This window comes from Sceloporus occidentalis, unplaced genomic scaffold (assembly GCF_023333645.1).
Source record: "Sceloporus occidentalis isolate IW3139 unplaced genomic scaffold, rSceOcc1.0.p SCAF_7, whole genome shotgun sequence".
Classification (NCBI taxonomy): Eukaryota; Metazoa; Chordata; class Lepidosauria; order Squamata; family Phrynosomatidae; genus Sceloporus; species Sceloporus occidentalis.
Window position 1 is genome coordinate 67334704 of NW_028316987.1, and position 13683 is coordinate 67348386.

General features: G+C 40.7%; 1 protein-coding gene across 6 annotated transcripts in view; it reads right to left on the reverse strand.

Moving 5' to 3' along the window:
- Positions 1 to 703: 703 nt before the first annotated feature.
- PPP1R9A (protein phosphatase 1 regulatory subunit 9A) overlaps positions 704 to 13683 on the reverse strand; it is a 199000-nt gene continuing 186020 nt past the window's right edge. For 4 of the 6 annotated variants that reach the window (XM_089533204.1, XM_089533205.1, XM_089533203.1 and 1 more), the window contains 2 exons: positions 9718 to 9900; positions 704 to 8098 (listed from right to left, as the gene is read on the reverse strand). In XM_089533204.1, coding sequence (XP_089389330.1) covers positions 7886 to 8098; positions 9718 to 9900 — 396 coding nt within the window. In that variant the 3' untranslated portion in view covers positions 704 to 7885. Of the gene's footprint in view, positions 8099 to 9717; positions 9901 to 11871; positions 11896 to 13683 lie in introns of all 6 variants that reach the window. The other 2 variants (XM_089533200.1, XM_089533201.1) reach the window with 1 other exon arrangement.

Consider the following 13683-nt stretch of genomic DNA (forward strand, 5'->3'; position numbering starts at 1 on the left):
TGGAGACATGCTCTCTGCCAACATACCTATTGGACCATGGCCTTAATTTCCCTTAGTTTCCCCAGTGTTCAATGGCATGTTACTCCAGATCATCAGAAAATTTCAAAGAAAACATGCCGGAGCTTCCTAATGTGCTTCTCAGGTCTTAGGCACAGCAGGAAGAATTGACTTTGTTTTCCTGTTGGCTGAATTCTATTGTTAGTCCCAAAAAGAGTACATCCACTCTAGTTTACTTATGTGTTGATTCACCAATTGATCTGGTGGCTCTAATTCTAGCTGGGACAAACCAACAGGATTCAGTCCACAGGCTAGTATTTTTCTCGTGGAATGGACAAAAAAATATAGTTAGGAGGCTTATTCTGTTTCAAAATAGAATTCCTTTCCACCCCTCCCCACCCCCACCCCCTTTTTTTGTTATGTGCCTTGAAGATAAGAATGATTTCTCTTACAGGCTTCTTGGGAAGATTTGTTAGGAGGGAGTTGGCCTTTCTCTGAGACTGAGAGGGTGTGACATGCCCAAGGTCATCCAGTCCGTTTTCATTGCTGAATTGAGATTCAAATCCTGATCTCCCAAAGTCGTAGTCCAACACTCAAACCACTACAGCATTCTGGTTCTCTCCTATCCCCACCTTCACTATAGCTGCAGCAAGATAGGGATCCCAAGAAACATTTATTGATGAGTTTCAATATTTCTTTTATTGCATTCGTTGTCTAACAACAATAGTCATCGCCAAGAAATTTATATACACTAACAAATTAATCACAATCTTTAGAAAACCCATTAAGAATACAAAGGGCAACCAGGGTGTTTGTTGTTGTTGTTTTATTGTAATGCCTCCAAGTAACTAAATGTAGAGATATTTTTTTTTCTGGGAAGTTAATCATTTAAAGAAGGAGAAAAATAAGAAATCACAGGCATACAAACTCAGACAGGGCACTGTGGCATCTTCCATGCAGATGATCTGACACTTACATGTACAGAATTTAAAAAAATACAAAGTTTACATGCAATTCATACATTAACCCCCCAACACTCTTCCCTCTTCCCCTCCCTTCCTTTCTGTATGACCAGCAAATGTTTTAAAGATGTGGGTCACAGTGCACTTTAAGAGGTTGGCTGCCTTGTGTTGGCCATATGCAACACTAGTCAGTTCTCAGTGTGAATGTAAAAATTTGTATAAAAGCAGAGATAAAAAGTAATGATGTTGAAAAAAAAAAAAAAACCATTACTGCATGGGAGTTCCACTGTGACATTTTGCAGTGAACACTGCCATTTGAAAAGAAAATCTAAGCTTTCCGTTTCTACTGTTGGTCATTCCTGTTCCTTTCCAGAGCCCACTTCCATACTCAGGTTATTCAATTTCTAATTTACTCAGTTGCAAAGGCATCTGGAGCAGGATTTGCTCCTGCAACCAGGAATAATTCTATTAGCCTTAGTGCACTATCAATGGTCCATCCGTGAGACAAGGGCTGGCCCAACCTTCTGAAATTAAAGACTTGTTTTTGATAGCCTGGAAGCTCATCCACCAAACAGGGTTATTCCAATTATTCCATTACCTGTGTAATGGGAACCACTATTCTGTAGCTTCTTACTGAATTGTGAAGATACCATCAACAGCCCAGGTCCAATGGCTGGAGAATGCACTGCCTTCCATGGTGGCTGGTGCTTCTGATATCACTGGGGTGGTGAACCCTCCATGTTGTTGTTTGAACTTTGAGGAAATGTCCAACTCTGTCCACAAAGTAGGTTCAGGTTCAGCATTTCAGATAATTCCTTTAAAGTTCAGGCTAAAACACGGAGGGAATTCACCATCCTATTGACTTTGGAACCCCTGGCCATCATTGAGACTCTTCTTTAGCAAAGTTGCTCCAGTTTTAGGGAGGGAATAATTAGGCGGGGGGGGGGGGGGAAGCGACGGCACATGCTTCCCTCAAGCTTTAACTTCCATGGCAAGATGGTTAACAAGGAAAAGGACTATTTGAAATTAGCTGCCAGAAATGACTATTATGTAAATATTGCACTATGTAGATTCCCCTCCCCAAAGGTCCAGGTAAAAGAAGTAGCCACTATCACAGGGGGAAACAAAGACTAAAAAAGAAAAAAAAAATCAAGTATCAAGTGCCAAATAAGATGCATGCACCTTATAATCAATGTTTGCAAGTTACAGAGCTTGCAATGTTGGATAGGTTGCAGCTTTCCAAACACAGGCTTTTGCCGTGTCAAAAGAATGCAATAGAAGGAAAAGACCATGAACCAAAAGAACTGTGTAAGATGCAAATGACCAATGATTATACCAATACTGCTTAGCCAATTTAGTTCTGAAGTCACAGTTGGGTTTGTTACAAAGCTTCTCAGAGCTTTCCAAAAGAATTCAAGTGTACAGCTAACAAAATGAGTCCCAAAGTGGTTCCCTCTGAATAACAAAACTCAATATTGATTCTGCAAAAACGGAAAGCCAAATGCATAAAGGCAGCCAGAGAAAAACACTGGGAAACATATGCCTTACACAAACATTTTCTTCCAAATCATTTTGTCCCTCATCTATGCCTTTCAAATAGAAAAAAGACAACTGATCAACTCCATAACGTGAGGATATAACCAGAATAAGTTGCAGCTCAGAGTAATCCTTGAGCTTTGCTAGAATAGCTCCAAAGTTTTGCCTTGTTTTGCTTTTTGCAAACAAATATTTTCCCATTTCTACAATATCTATTTTCAGTATTCTAATTCAGTGAGGAATAATGGAAAATATCAAAATCTTGTCTATGATTTCACAGATCCCCTTTGAATTAGTAGAAATTTCCTGAAAATTCATAAACGTCTAAGCTACATCGAAACTACAGCCTTTCGAATAAACCTTTTTAAAAAATCTTTTCAGAAACAAATTTTCTGAGTACAATTCTACACCCTCTAATTTGAATATATAAAGGAATATAAGCAACTGAACGCTTTCTTTGCAGAGTGAAGCTTTAAGTAATATCTCCTAGGTTACAAATGTTGAGATAAGTGCCTTCCTTGTAACAGAAAACACTTTTGTTTGGATGGATACATGGAACTAGTTCTAACTCTGAATTACACATTGGAAAACACTTCTGAAATTGCTGGGCGGCCATTAAACATATTTATGCATAGATGAGACTTCGCAGTATAAGACCAAGTCTTGAAAGTACAAGGAATCTAAGCATTAATTAAAAAGGAACCAAAACTGTTGATCACTGAACAAAGAGGGACAGTTTCCAGCTGATAACCAAACAATTATGCATCACCAACTTTGACCTTTTTTCTTTATATGTTAAAGTCCTTTTAAATGCACAATCTTTGTTGTTGTTGTTGTCTTTAAAAGACCTCTCTCTTGAATGTTTAGGTTGACCAACTCTGCAAGACATTCAAGCATTGATGGCTGGAATCCTGTTAGTTAGTTGCAATGTCCTAAATTGGACTTAGGACATAGTAACTGCTTTGTATTCATTGGTAGGTGAGGCAATATTGCTACAACCACAAATGATCCTGAAACCAATCTTAAGAGCCAGTGAGACATTCCAAGCAACAGAGATATACTTGCAAGTGGCTTGCTTCAGGATGATATGACCAGCCCCTTTCCAACAGTGAGTAGCACTGCAATGAAGAGTTGTGACAAGACCTCAGAGGTGCATTGTTGGTCTCATCATCCCCGAATGCTCCACTTTGGAACAGCACTGACCGGTCACTCTGCACAGCTGACTGGTTTTTAAAAAGTGAGTTTCAGAGGTCAGATGGAGATAAAGTGTAGCCATGGCATTGTGGCTTTGTCTTTTAATGCTGGATCTTGCCCTACATCTTTAAATTTTAACTTTTCTTCTTTTAATATTTAAAAGAAACATAGGCTTTCTTTCTTGTACCTGTGTTGCAAAGAGCAGCAACAATAAGAATCTGACTTCTCAGCCCTCTCAGCATTGGGGGAGGATTTCTCCATGGCTAGAACCAAAGATGCTGCCTTCAGACAGATGAATACACACATCTACAGGATCCACTCCAGCATGTAGGATTGGTATGCTGCAAGCCATGGTTTCACCAGCTGCTACAGCCAGCAACGGGTTTCCAACCTTTATGGCCCCCAAGTCCTTATGTCGCTCCTGTTTCCTCCCTTGTGTGTCCTACGGGATCTTTCTGTAGCTGTACTTCGAATGGGTAACCTGGCTAGCACAGGCTAGGTAGCATTGGTGGACACTCCCACTTTGATCAGTTCCCAGTTGCATTAGCAGTACAGGGTTGGAGCCTCATAAATGGAGTGTCTGCACTGCCCAAATGGTGGTATGTGTAGTGGAATCATTAAACTGCATTGACGTTGGCAAATATATCACTTTGCCTGTTCCTAATGCCAACCACAACTGTACTACCAGGGCATATTTTGCGCAGGCAAACCAAAACATTGTGGAGGTTTGGCTTGTAATCCAAATAAAGAGCATGCTCCATCAGTGGTTTTAAAAGCTAGTAAGAAACTGGTGAATTATAACACTGTAGATGGCCCCAAGAGAATGAATAGAGAAGGATTAAGCTTTTCCCTAATAATAGTTTAGGGTAAACACTGCTTTATTTCACTTCTTTCGGATCCTACTAGGATATGCCTTTGAAATCAGTGTACTTTATAAACACTATGGAATACTATCTGTTTTGGGCTGTGTCAGAATTGGCAATATATGAGCTTACATGGTAAGGAAAGTATAAACAGTCCCTTTTTAGCTTCCGGTGTAATGGAAGAAGCGGCATGGGATGCCATTTTAGCACAAACTTGAACTCATAGTTATAGCTGTGCATACTGTATACTCTCCTGCGTGTATACAAGCCTTTGTCCACACTAAAGCTCTGAGCACCTACCTAACTTGACCTAAATTCCTGTGCCTTCTGTGGCTGTGTGGCAAGAACACATTTCTCCATCATTTATAACACCAGCAGCAAATATGTTGTAGCTGTTTTGTGGACACTTGTTCAAGGCAAAACTCAAAAACGAAATTAGAAAATCTTCAAGCTCAGTTTCTCAGCAACATTCACATCATGACCCCCCCCCCCCCCAATGACACTGGAAATATGCTTCCAGTTTTTTTTAACAAAAAGAAGATTCCAAGAGATAAGATCAGAAACATTTGAAGAAAGATGCATATTGTAACTATGCCACACATTTCACACAAAAACGGAAGTAGGAGCAACATGAAAATATATCCTGTTTCCACATTGAAGAGTAGAATCCAGACTTTCTTATTCTTCTCTGCTTGCTTATATACACAAGTTTAATGTATGCTTTTCTTTCTTCAGTACCAGAGAGCCTTCTCCTCCACACACATGCACACCTTACAACTGGATGCCAAAAAGAAGTCAGATTAAAATTCAATGCTGAGCTCTAAAATCATCAAGAAGCAATAAAGAAAAAATAATTACAGGACATAAATCAAATCAGTTGTCTGCAGCATTAAAATCCAATTTGCATGGTTCTAAATAGCAAGAATGTAAAGTCAATGTACAATGCAATAGAATCCACAGGGATTTTAGAAAAACAATGGGGACAGCATAAATAATATAAAGCAGAGAAATGTGCCCATGGACAGTACTAGTATATACATCCATTTTAAATTACCAGCATGTAAACATAACTTTAAAAAAAGTGAGCATCTAATGCATTTAACAACTTCATAGTTAAAATAGTTCATTTCCAGTTTCTCCCAGATACACTTCTTTTACCTAAATATAATCATGTAGTTGCCTAAGTAAACCTGGTTTGACCAGGTCTCTTGTCAGATTTCCTGTTGCATTTGCTCCCTAAAGGGGAAACAGATCTTTCAATCAGTGGGTCCTTCCTGCAACACTGATCTTTCTTTCCTCTGGTTACACAAGGAACTGCCAGAATGATCAAGTTATTTAATGCAAGTGTTCGTGGTGGCAGACTTTTGTTATTTTACCTGCAGATTTTAGCCAGAATGTTATCAGTAACATAAAACAACTGCATTGGGTTGGTGGGGCCAGGGATTACAGCCATTATCATGTAGACAGGTGACCATGTATTTAAAAGCACAGACACAACAAACCTGTTGCAGCTGAAAAGAAGAAATGACCGCTCATATCTAACAGCCTTGCTTAGGAAATTCCAGTGTAAAGTACAGCCAGGCTTTAAAGCAAACATAGATGCTGAAGTGAAGAATATGATTAGTAGAACCCATTCATGAGTCTTCATCATTTGAATCCAACCTTTCTGTCTTTTAGTGCCTAATTCTGAGAAATGCAGCATCAATAGCTGGCCAAAAATGAATTAGCCACAGAACAGCTGGTTGAGATCCAAACCTAACTGTATTGTTTCAGAGTGTGACAAGACAACTTAGGCTACTGGCGGTCATTTGGCAAGATACTGATGGATGTAATCCAGCTAAAGTTAAATATTTTTTCCAAGTGCCAGTGATTTCAAAGGAGGGAAGATTTAAATAAGCAATTAAATCACTCCCATTGAAATTGGTGTAATTTAAACATGCTCAAATGTAGCTGGATTACATTCTTCCTGTTTAAAGAGTGTCATCTCTCAGAAAAATCCACATTGGACTTTCTTCAATTCCCTCAGAGAAAGCACTTTGAAAATGAGCTTTCAAAAGGGTTCCTACCTCATTACTTTGTTTTAAGAAATATCTTGACTATTCCTCTATGCTTACTTTAGATTTCCTTTTCAGCACATCACTCTGCTAACAGGGCATTACAGTTTAAAACTCACACTATCTTGTCATTTCCTTTCCTGTGTTTTAAAAGTGCACACTGCATACCAAGGGAAACTATTTCCTTGAACAGGTTCTGGAATTAGAGCAAGCCAAATCCCAGCTCTGTAATAACACTCTCATCTTTACCCTCATTTACCCACACCAGTCTTCCTGCGCCACACCATATCCTACAACCAAACCTGGAGGTAGGGCATATTCCTCACCAAAGATAGGGGGAAAAATTCAGTTTTCTGTTCAGTATCTGCTGGGGGAAAAAACGAGGCTCATGACATGCTACAGGAACATGTCACTCAACACTTCCTCCCTGAAGAGATCAAATGAAAAACAGTTATCTGGAAGGTTTGACACAAGCCAACTTTTAAAAATCCAGCTTCACTCCATAGAGTAAATGTTATTCTCTAGTCCTGCATACCAAGATAAGGCCCAGCTTTCCTTCCTGTGTAATCCACATGAGAAGTGCTGGAAGGGTGCAGGGGGAGAAAGGGGGGTTGCCTTCCTGCCTGATGAGCAGTAAGACTGGTGACTCTGCAACTGATGCATGTATTCTCCAGTGTATTGTCTCCAAATCTTGAAACCCTGCTCTGTGCAGACAGAGCAGCATCACTTCTGAGCACTGAGGTGAATTGAAGCCTACCTCCTTGAAGAATGAAATGCCAAAACAAGCAGTTCTTCCCCTAAAACTCAATGGCAACCAATATGTTTACTTGCTTTCATGGGTCCGTTGAAGCTTAGTGGGCTTTTCCCATTTCCAGCAGCACTTCAGAGTTCATAGCAAACCAAGCTATGTAATACTGAGTCTTACTGGTTAAGAAAGGAACCAGACACAACCAGCACAATGCAAATGAGGATAACAGAAAGTAAGGGTGGGGTGAGTAGGATAAGCAAAAAGGCTTTCAGTGCTGGCCCCAAATTGGACAGCTGGGTTGTCAGTCCAAGTCATGAGAACACAGTCAGTTTGGGGCTGCTGAATATGTCAAAAGTACCAGCATGTTCTGCAGTTGCAGGAAACTCTAGCTACACAGTGTTCATTTCCTCATTTATTCTAGTTAAACCCGCAGATATGGGTACAGAGCTCTGTGTAACAAAAGTGTTCCCAAAGATGGAAGGAAACAGTATTAACTTTGAATGCCTTCATTCCTAAAAGAATTCATATGCATCACTGCTCATTAGTGCCCTCTGTTGGATCTGGTGATTGCTTCTCTAGCTTCCGGGACTTCCTCTGAAGTTGCTCTTTTTCCTTCTTCCTAAGCTTTTCCCTTTGCTTCTCCATCTTCTCTTGAGCTCTGCGTGCTTTTTCTATAGACACTTTGGTTTCTTTAATTTTCTTTTTAATGACAGCTCTGTCCTGCGAAGATGTCATACCAAGAGCCTAATATTAAAGAAACAAATGACACTGGTTTCATTTATGGCCAAATGCAACTTCTTTCTAAATAAAGAACCTGGAAAAGTTAACTTTTCTGCACTACAGCTCCTAGAATGTCTTGATGGCCAGTGGTCATGGTAGCTGGTCTTTCTGTGAGTAGCAGTCCAGCAGACTTAACTTTTTCAAGCTCAAGAGATAACAAGGCCAGACCTCAGTTTGTGCAACAAAGAACTGTTCAACTGAATCCTGTATGGCCATCACATATTATGGATTCTGGGCAGTCTCCTCCCGCCTCTCACTTCCCAGTAAGACACCACTGGGATCAAGAAGGGCCACTCCTCTGTTGATTGAGAAGCACCTGCCTGATGTTCCCATCACTTTCTGTGAGCAATTTCTGGCACAAGAGACAAAAAAAGGACCCCTGTTGCAAATCCTGCTTGTGCCAGAGATCACTCATGTTAAGAGAGGAGTGGGAACATGATTGACAGGTCTGTGGACATAGGGTGGGATATAAATAAAACCCACTATTCCTGACAGGGATAGGGAGAAGCTATTTGGGTGGGGAGATTTCACTCATCATCAAAGTAACTTCACTGGTTTTGAGTACTTATTTACCTGGACCTAAGTAGCAAAGAACACTATCTACTGCTCTGCCTCAGCTGCCAATCCTGCTCTCCCATGGATATGGCGATGTTCTAAGATGAACAGCATGGTGACTCAGGGCATATGATGCCTGAAAGCCAGATGTTGGCAGGAGCAATTTTATATGCCTATCAATATTAGCCCCCAAATTCCAGCAGCATAAATGTGAAGGGACCCATCACATTTCTGGCTTGATACTTCTAAGAGTGGGGAAGTAAAAATCTGGAAGTACCTTAGATACTCGAATATGGGGTAATGGAATAATGGGGTGATTCAGAGATCCAGTGGGTTTATCTTATGGGGCAAAGTTACAATCTCTGGGTATGTGTAGAGGTGGGAGAAGATGTATACATACACATGCATCTCTCTCTGTCTTCAACATAAAATCAATCTTTCCTTACATTAAAAAAGCCCAATATACAGTCATAATAGCACTGTAACTGCCATCTCTAGATTCAGAGTTAGACATAGTAACTTTGTTGGGTTATTTCATTACACAGTTAAATAGAACTAAGTATCATTTAACACTATGGCCAAGTATCTATTTTACATGCATACAAAGATGAAGTGAAATTCGATATAACCAAATTACTTGTCCAAGAATACAAAATTTGGCTATTCCTCCCATTTTCTTCACCCTCGAGGACTGTCTTTTTCCATTTTAAAAACATTTGTGATGCAGAAGAAATTAAGCCCCTTTCCATTAAAATTGTCCATTAACTTGTAACATCTAGCATGATGTTACCAGGACTTGATTTTCAAAGCTAATGATGTATTCAAAGTTTCCAACTGTTATTATATCAACTGTGTAATCAACATTTCCTGCAATTTGCACAATCCTCATTATTCATTACAGCTACCATGGGCTTCCTCTGTAGTATAAATATGTTTTTATGTGCAGTCAGGATGAGCATTTCCCATAAAATATCCCTTGGTGATCCACAAAATTCTGAATCTTCTTTTCAAGGTTGAGAAGCAATTACCTTCAGTTTACTACCATCCAACTGAAGAAGACGTTCTCCATTTATGTTTTGGGCACTGAATTCTGGAACATACTGTTCTAAATTCAAGCTCATTAACCAGTTGGAAACTTGCTGCACACTCCATTCCTGAACAGCCCGATTTGGGGACTGGCTGTGTTTGGGAGATTGTCCATCATCAAGGATCTGCAACAAAACAATTTTATTGTACAACTGTCAGAGCAACAGTGTTTGTTATGATACCACACTGTAGCAGATATGAGCAGAATGTGAACTAAGGACACTTCCCACCACTATATGGGGGCAAGTTAAGCCCCTACCTCCATCATTCAGTCCTAGACATCTTCCAATATTCAATTCTGTCCAGCCAGCCAGCCACCCATCCTATGATAAATGTAGCTCACTGAATCACTTTGAGTTCATCTATCTTGACAAGACTATCTAGTGGATATCATAGGCATGGCTATGAAATGCACAGGGAAATATCCCATTTTTTACAGAATAAAGAGACTGTCTTGCTTGAACTGTCCACTACTTGCTGATATTGCACTTATTTTTTTTTTATATTGAGAACTGAAGACTGACTCACAGTTTCAATTTCTTATCAAAGTCACCATGTGCTGGTCTAAATCAAGAAAATATGATTCAGTGAAACTGTTATTTGAATGTGCCTTCTCAGGGTGAAGGATGATATTTACCCTAACAGGGAGCTCCCTAGACTTTGCATATTTCAACCATCACCACAGGAGGGTGCTGTTCAGTGCAGCATAGTGGCATTTTTCACATTTCAAAGACTTTCAGGAATCAGGCAATGAGAATTCCTCTATTGAAGTGCAAAAATGCCACATTGCAGCTACTTTTTAAATAGGATAGTGACCAGAAAATCATGCCTTCACCTCACAGCTAGTAAATATGAACCTAGCATTCTGCTAATGAAAAGACAAGAAGAGCCAGCCAGGTCAAGCCAAAAGTCTCCCAATACTATCTAAAATCCACAAAACAGTGATACCTTTATTCAGACATCCAAAATTTACAAAATGCATGATGCATCATGTATTTTGTGCATTTTGGCTGACCAAATAAAGGCATCACTGTCCTGCAGATTTTGGATGTTATTGTGCTTTGCTGCATGACCAACACAGCTATCCTGAATATATTTCCCCAAAGTCTCCCAATCTGGCATCTGTTTCCCACAACGGCTAAGCAGTTGCTTCTGGGAAGCCTACAAGCAGGCCATAAAGGCAATAACCTCCTCCCACACTGCTGCCCTTTGGTAATTATTATTCAGTGGTATACTGCCTCTAAACCTGGAGAAAGCACATAGCTATCAAGACATTAATAGACTCATTCTCCACGAATTTGCATAATTTTCCACTAAAGCTCTCTAGGCTAGGCTCTATCCATTTGTCTTGTAACAGTGAATTCCATAATTGTTTACTATGTGAAGAAAGCAGGCAAGAGGGAAAACACAGGTGGTAGCAGTACAAATGATCCTATAGTAGTGGCAGGAGTCATGGCTGGTGTAAGGCACCAAAATGATTCTGGCCATAGCTTTCTTTTGTCTGGTTGACATCTACATGCTTGCCCCTTCTCCATTACCTTGGCTCACTTCCTCAAGCCAGCCAAGGCACTGGGGAAGGAAAGGTGAATGTGCATGCACCCCTCCCACCTTCCCCAGTGCCCCACTTGCCCAACTGCCCCCCCCCCCCCCTGCAGCCTTGCATGGGATTTTGGATTGCTGTCAGTTCTCCTAGAGCCTGATCAGTAATCATTCCTGTGCCAGGCAATTTTAAACAAAACAAAACAAAATGTTCCTATGCTTTTTAAGGCACCCAAAAGGTTCCCACCCCCCACATAACAGTTTCAAGACCTGTGCCCAGTTTTATTGGTTTGTCCCTGCTGTGATGTATTTTGAACATACCTGTATTTTTTAAAGTACGTTTTTGCATATGCTATTCAGAGATCTCAATTATGGAACAGCATAAAAATCCTGGCTTGAATTCTGTTGCTAGTCCTAACTGGAATAGACCCACTGGTGTTGAGTTATCATTCAGCAATTGACAGAAGGGTCTACTCTACTTAGGGCTGACCAACAGGATTCCAGTCCCACTAAACAGACAGACAAGCAGACAGGCAGAGATCTCATTATTGTCTCACCTCATCATCAATCATATCCAAGCTCTGAGAGCGTCAGCAATAAAGAAATGGGAAAGGAAACATTATAAATAAATGCACAGAACATGTGACAACAATGGAATAACCATATGTATGCTTAAACCAGTGTGTATTTTTCCCCATTTAAGACCTGGCAAACAGTAGTAGAGTCTCTGTTTCTATTTACTTGGGAGAGTTATATTATCTGAATTTATATGACTTATGTCTGCCATCCTGTTAGGGATATCTACAGGTGTAAGTGTCCCTTATATATGTGTGTGGGTATTGATTTTTTTGGCACTGCGCAAGGGGTAGGGGAGGGGGGTTATTCCCCACCTACCTCTGCAGTGCCCAAAGCCTCCACAACATATGGGAAAATCACTGAAGCTGCCCTGCATAGCCATTCCATGCTTCATGGTGAGCGGATAAGAATGCAGAAGGGTGTCCTCATATCTCCCCAAAGCCAGATGTAAAATGATGACATGAGCATCGAATTCTGCTGGAGTCCGCTGGGCTCTCACTGTTGCAGTAATAACTTAATGTCTGCCTATGGGAATGTAGCCACATGTGCCCCTGATCCTGCCTACTTGCCACAAAGTACAGAATGGTCATACAGAAAGGCTTCAGTGGTTTTTTAGTAAGTTGGGGGGAGGGGGCAACGGCTCAATCTATATAGGTCCACATGTGGGTATTTATGCTGTGCTGAGGGGATGCTGGATTGCAGCCAATGATTGTTATATTATATATGGGAGAGAAACACCATGATGGTTCCAACGGCTGAAAAAAACCCTAATCGGAAGTTGCTGTATCTTCCAGCAGGGGTCACTGCTCAGCCTTGGATGAATAAAGTGTGCAGCAACAGAACAGGAAGGCTATAAAAGGACTTCCCTAACTGGGTGCTCTGCAGCTGTGCTAAACACCAACCATCATCTTCCCAACCCAGTAAATGGCTGAAGATGAAGGCAGTTGTAGCTCAAAATATCTGGAGGAACCATGTTGGGGAAGAAACATATTAGGAATTGAGTAGCTAAATATAACATAAATGCAGCCTTTTAATATAGGGTTGAGGCAGTAATGTCCCTACCCTAAGAACACAGATTGAGAGTCAAAGGATGTCTTTAATGCCTAGTTCAACATACAGTACTTCAATTCCATTTCTCTTAACAGTCTGCTATGCTTAATTGCATGCTAGATTGCAGCCTGTGATATTCCAGCACAAGAGAAGAAAACACTTTTGAATACAAAAAGGCCAGGTGGTGTTGACAGTTACGCACTCCAAGTAACCCAGATCAACTTCCACACAAGCCAGTGTGGCCTTTCCCCAACAGAAAGTGCTTCATCTGATGTTGCAAAATAATAATAATAATAATTTATTCCATGGTAGTCCTCTTAACTAAGGAGAGCAACTCTACAGTGAGTGCATGGAAAGTGGCATGCTACATAGATGCATTCTTGGTGTGATGCTCACTCCATTACCAATAAGCCAACTGGCAGAAAAAAAATGGGCCAAAATCCCACTGAGACCTAATGGAGCAGAAAGCACTGCTGCCTTAATTCCACAGGGCTGCAGTGAGGAACAAAATGGTTAATCTGGTGGTGGGAGGTCTGGAGCTGTGCCCAAACGTCAGACTACGAGTACTGCAACTGCTGTATTATTGGGAAGCCACTATAGAGTTCTTGGAAAGCTCCTGTCAAAAGCACAGAGACCCTACAGCAGGGGTGTGCAACTGTCACACATTTAGGGGGCTGAGTTGCCCCCCCCCCAAGGGGAGCATGAAGACCCACCCTAAAAAAAAACACCATAATTTTTTGGTC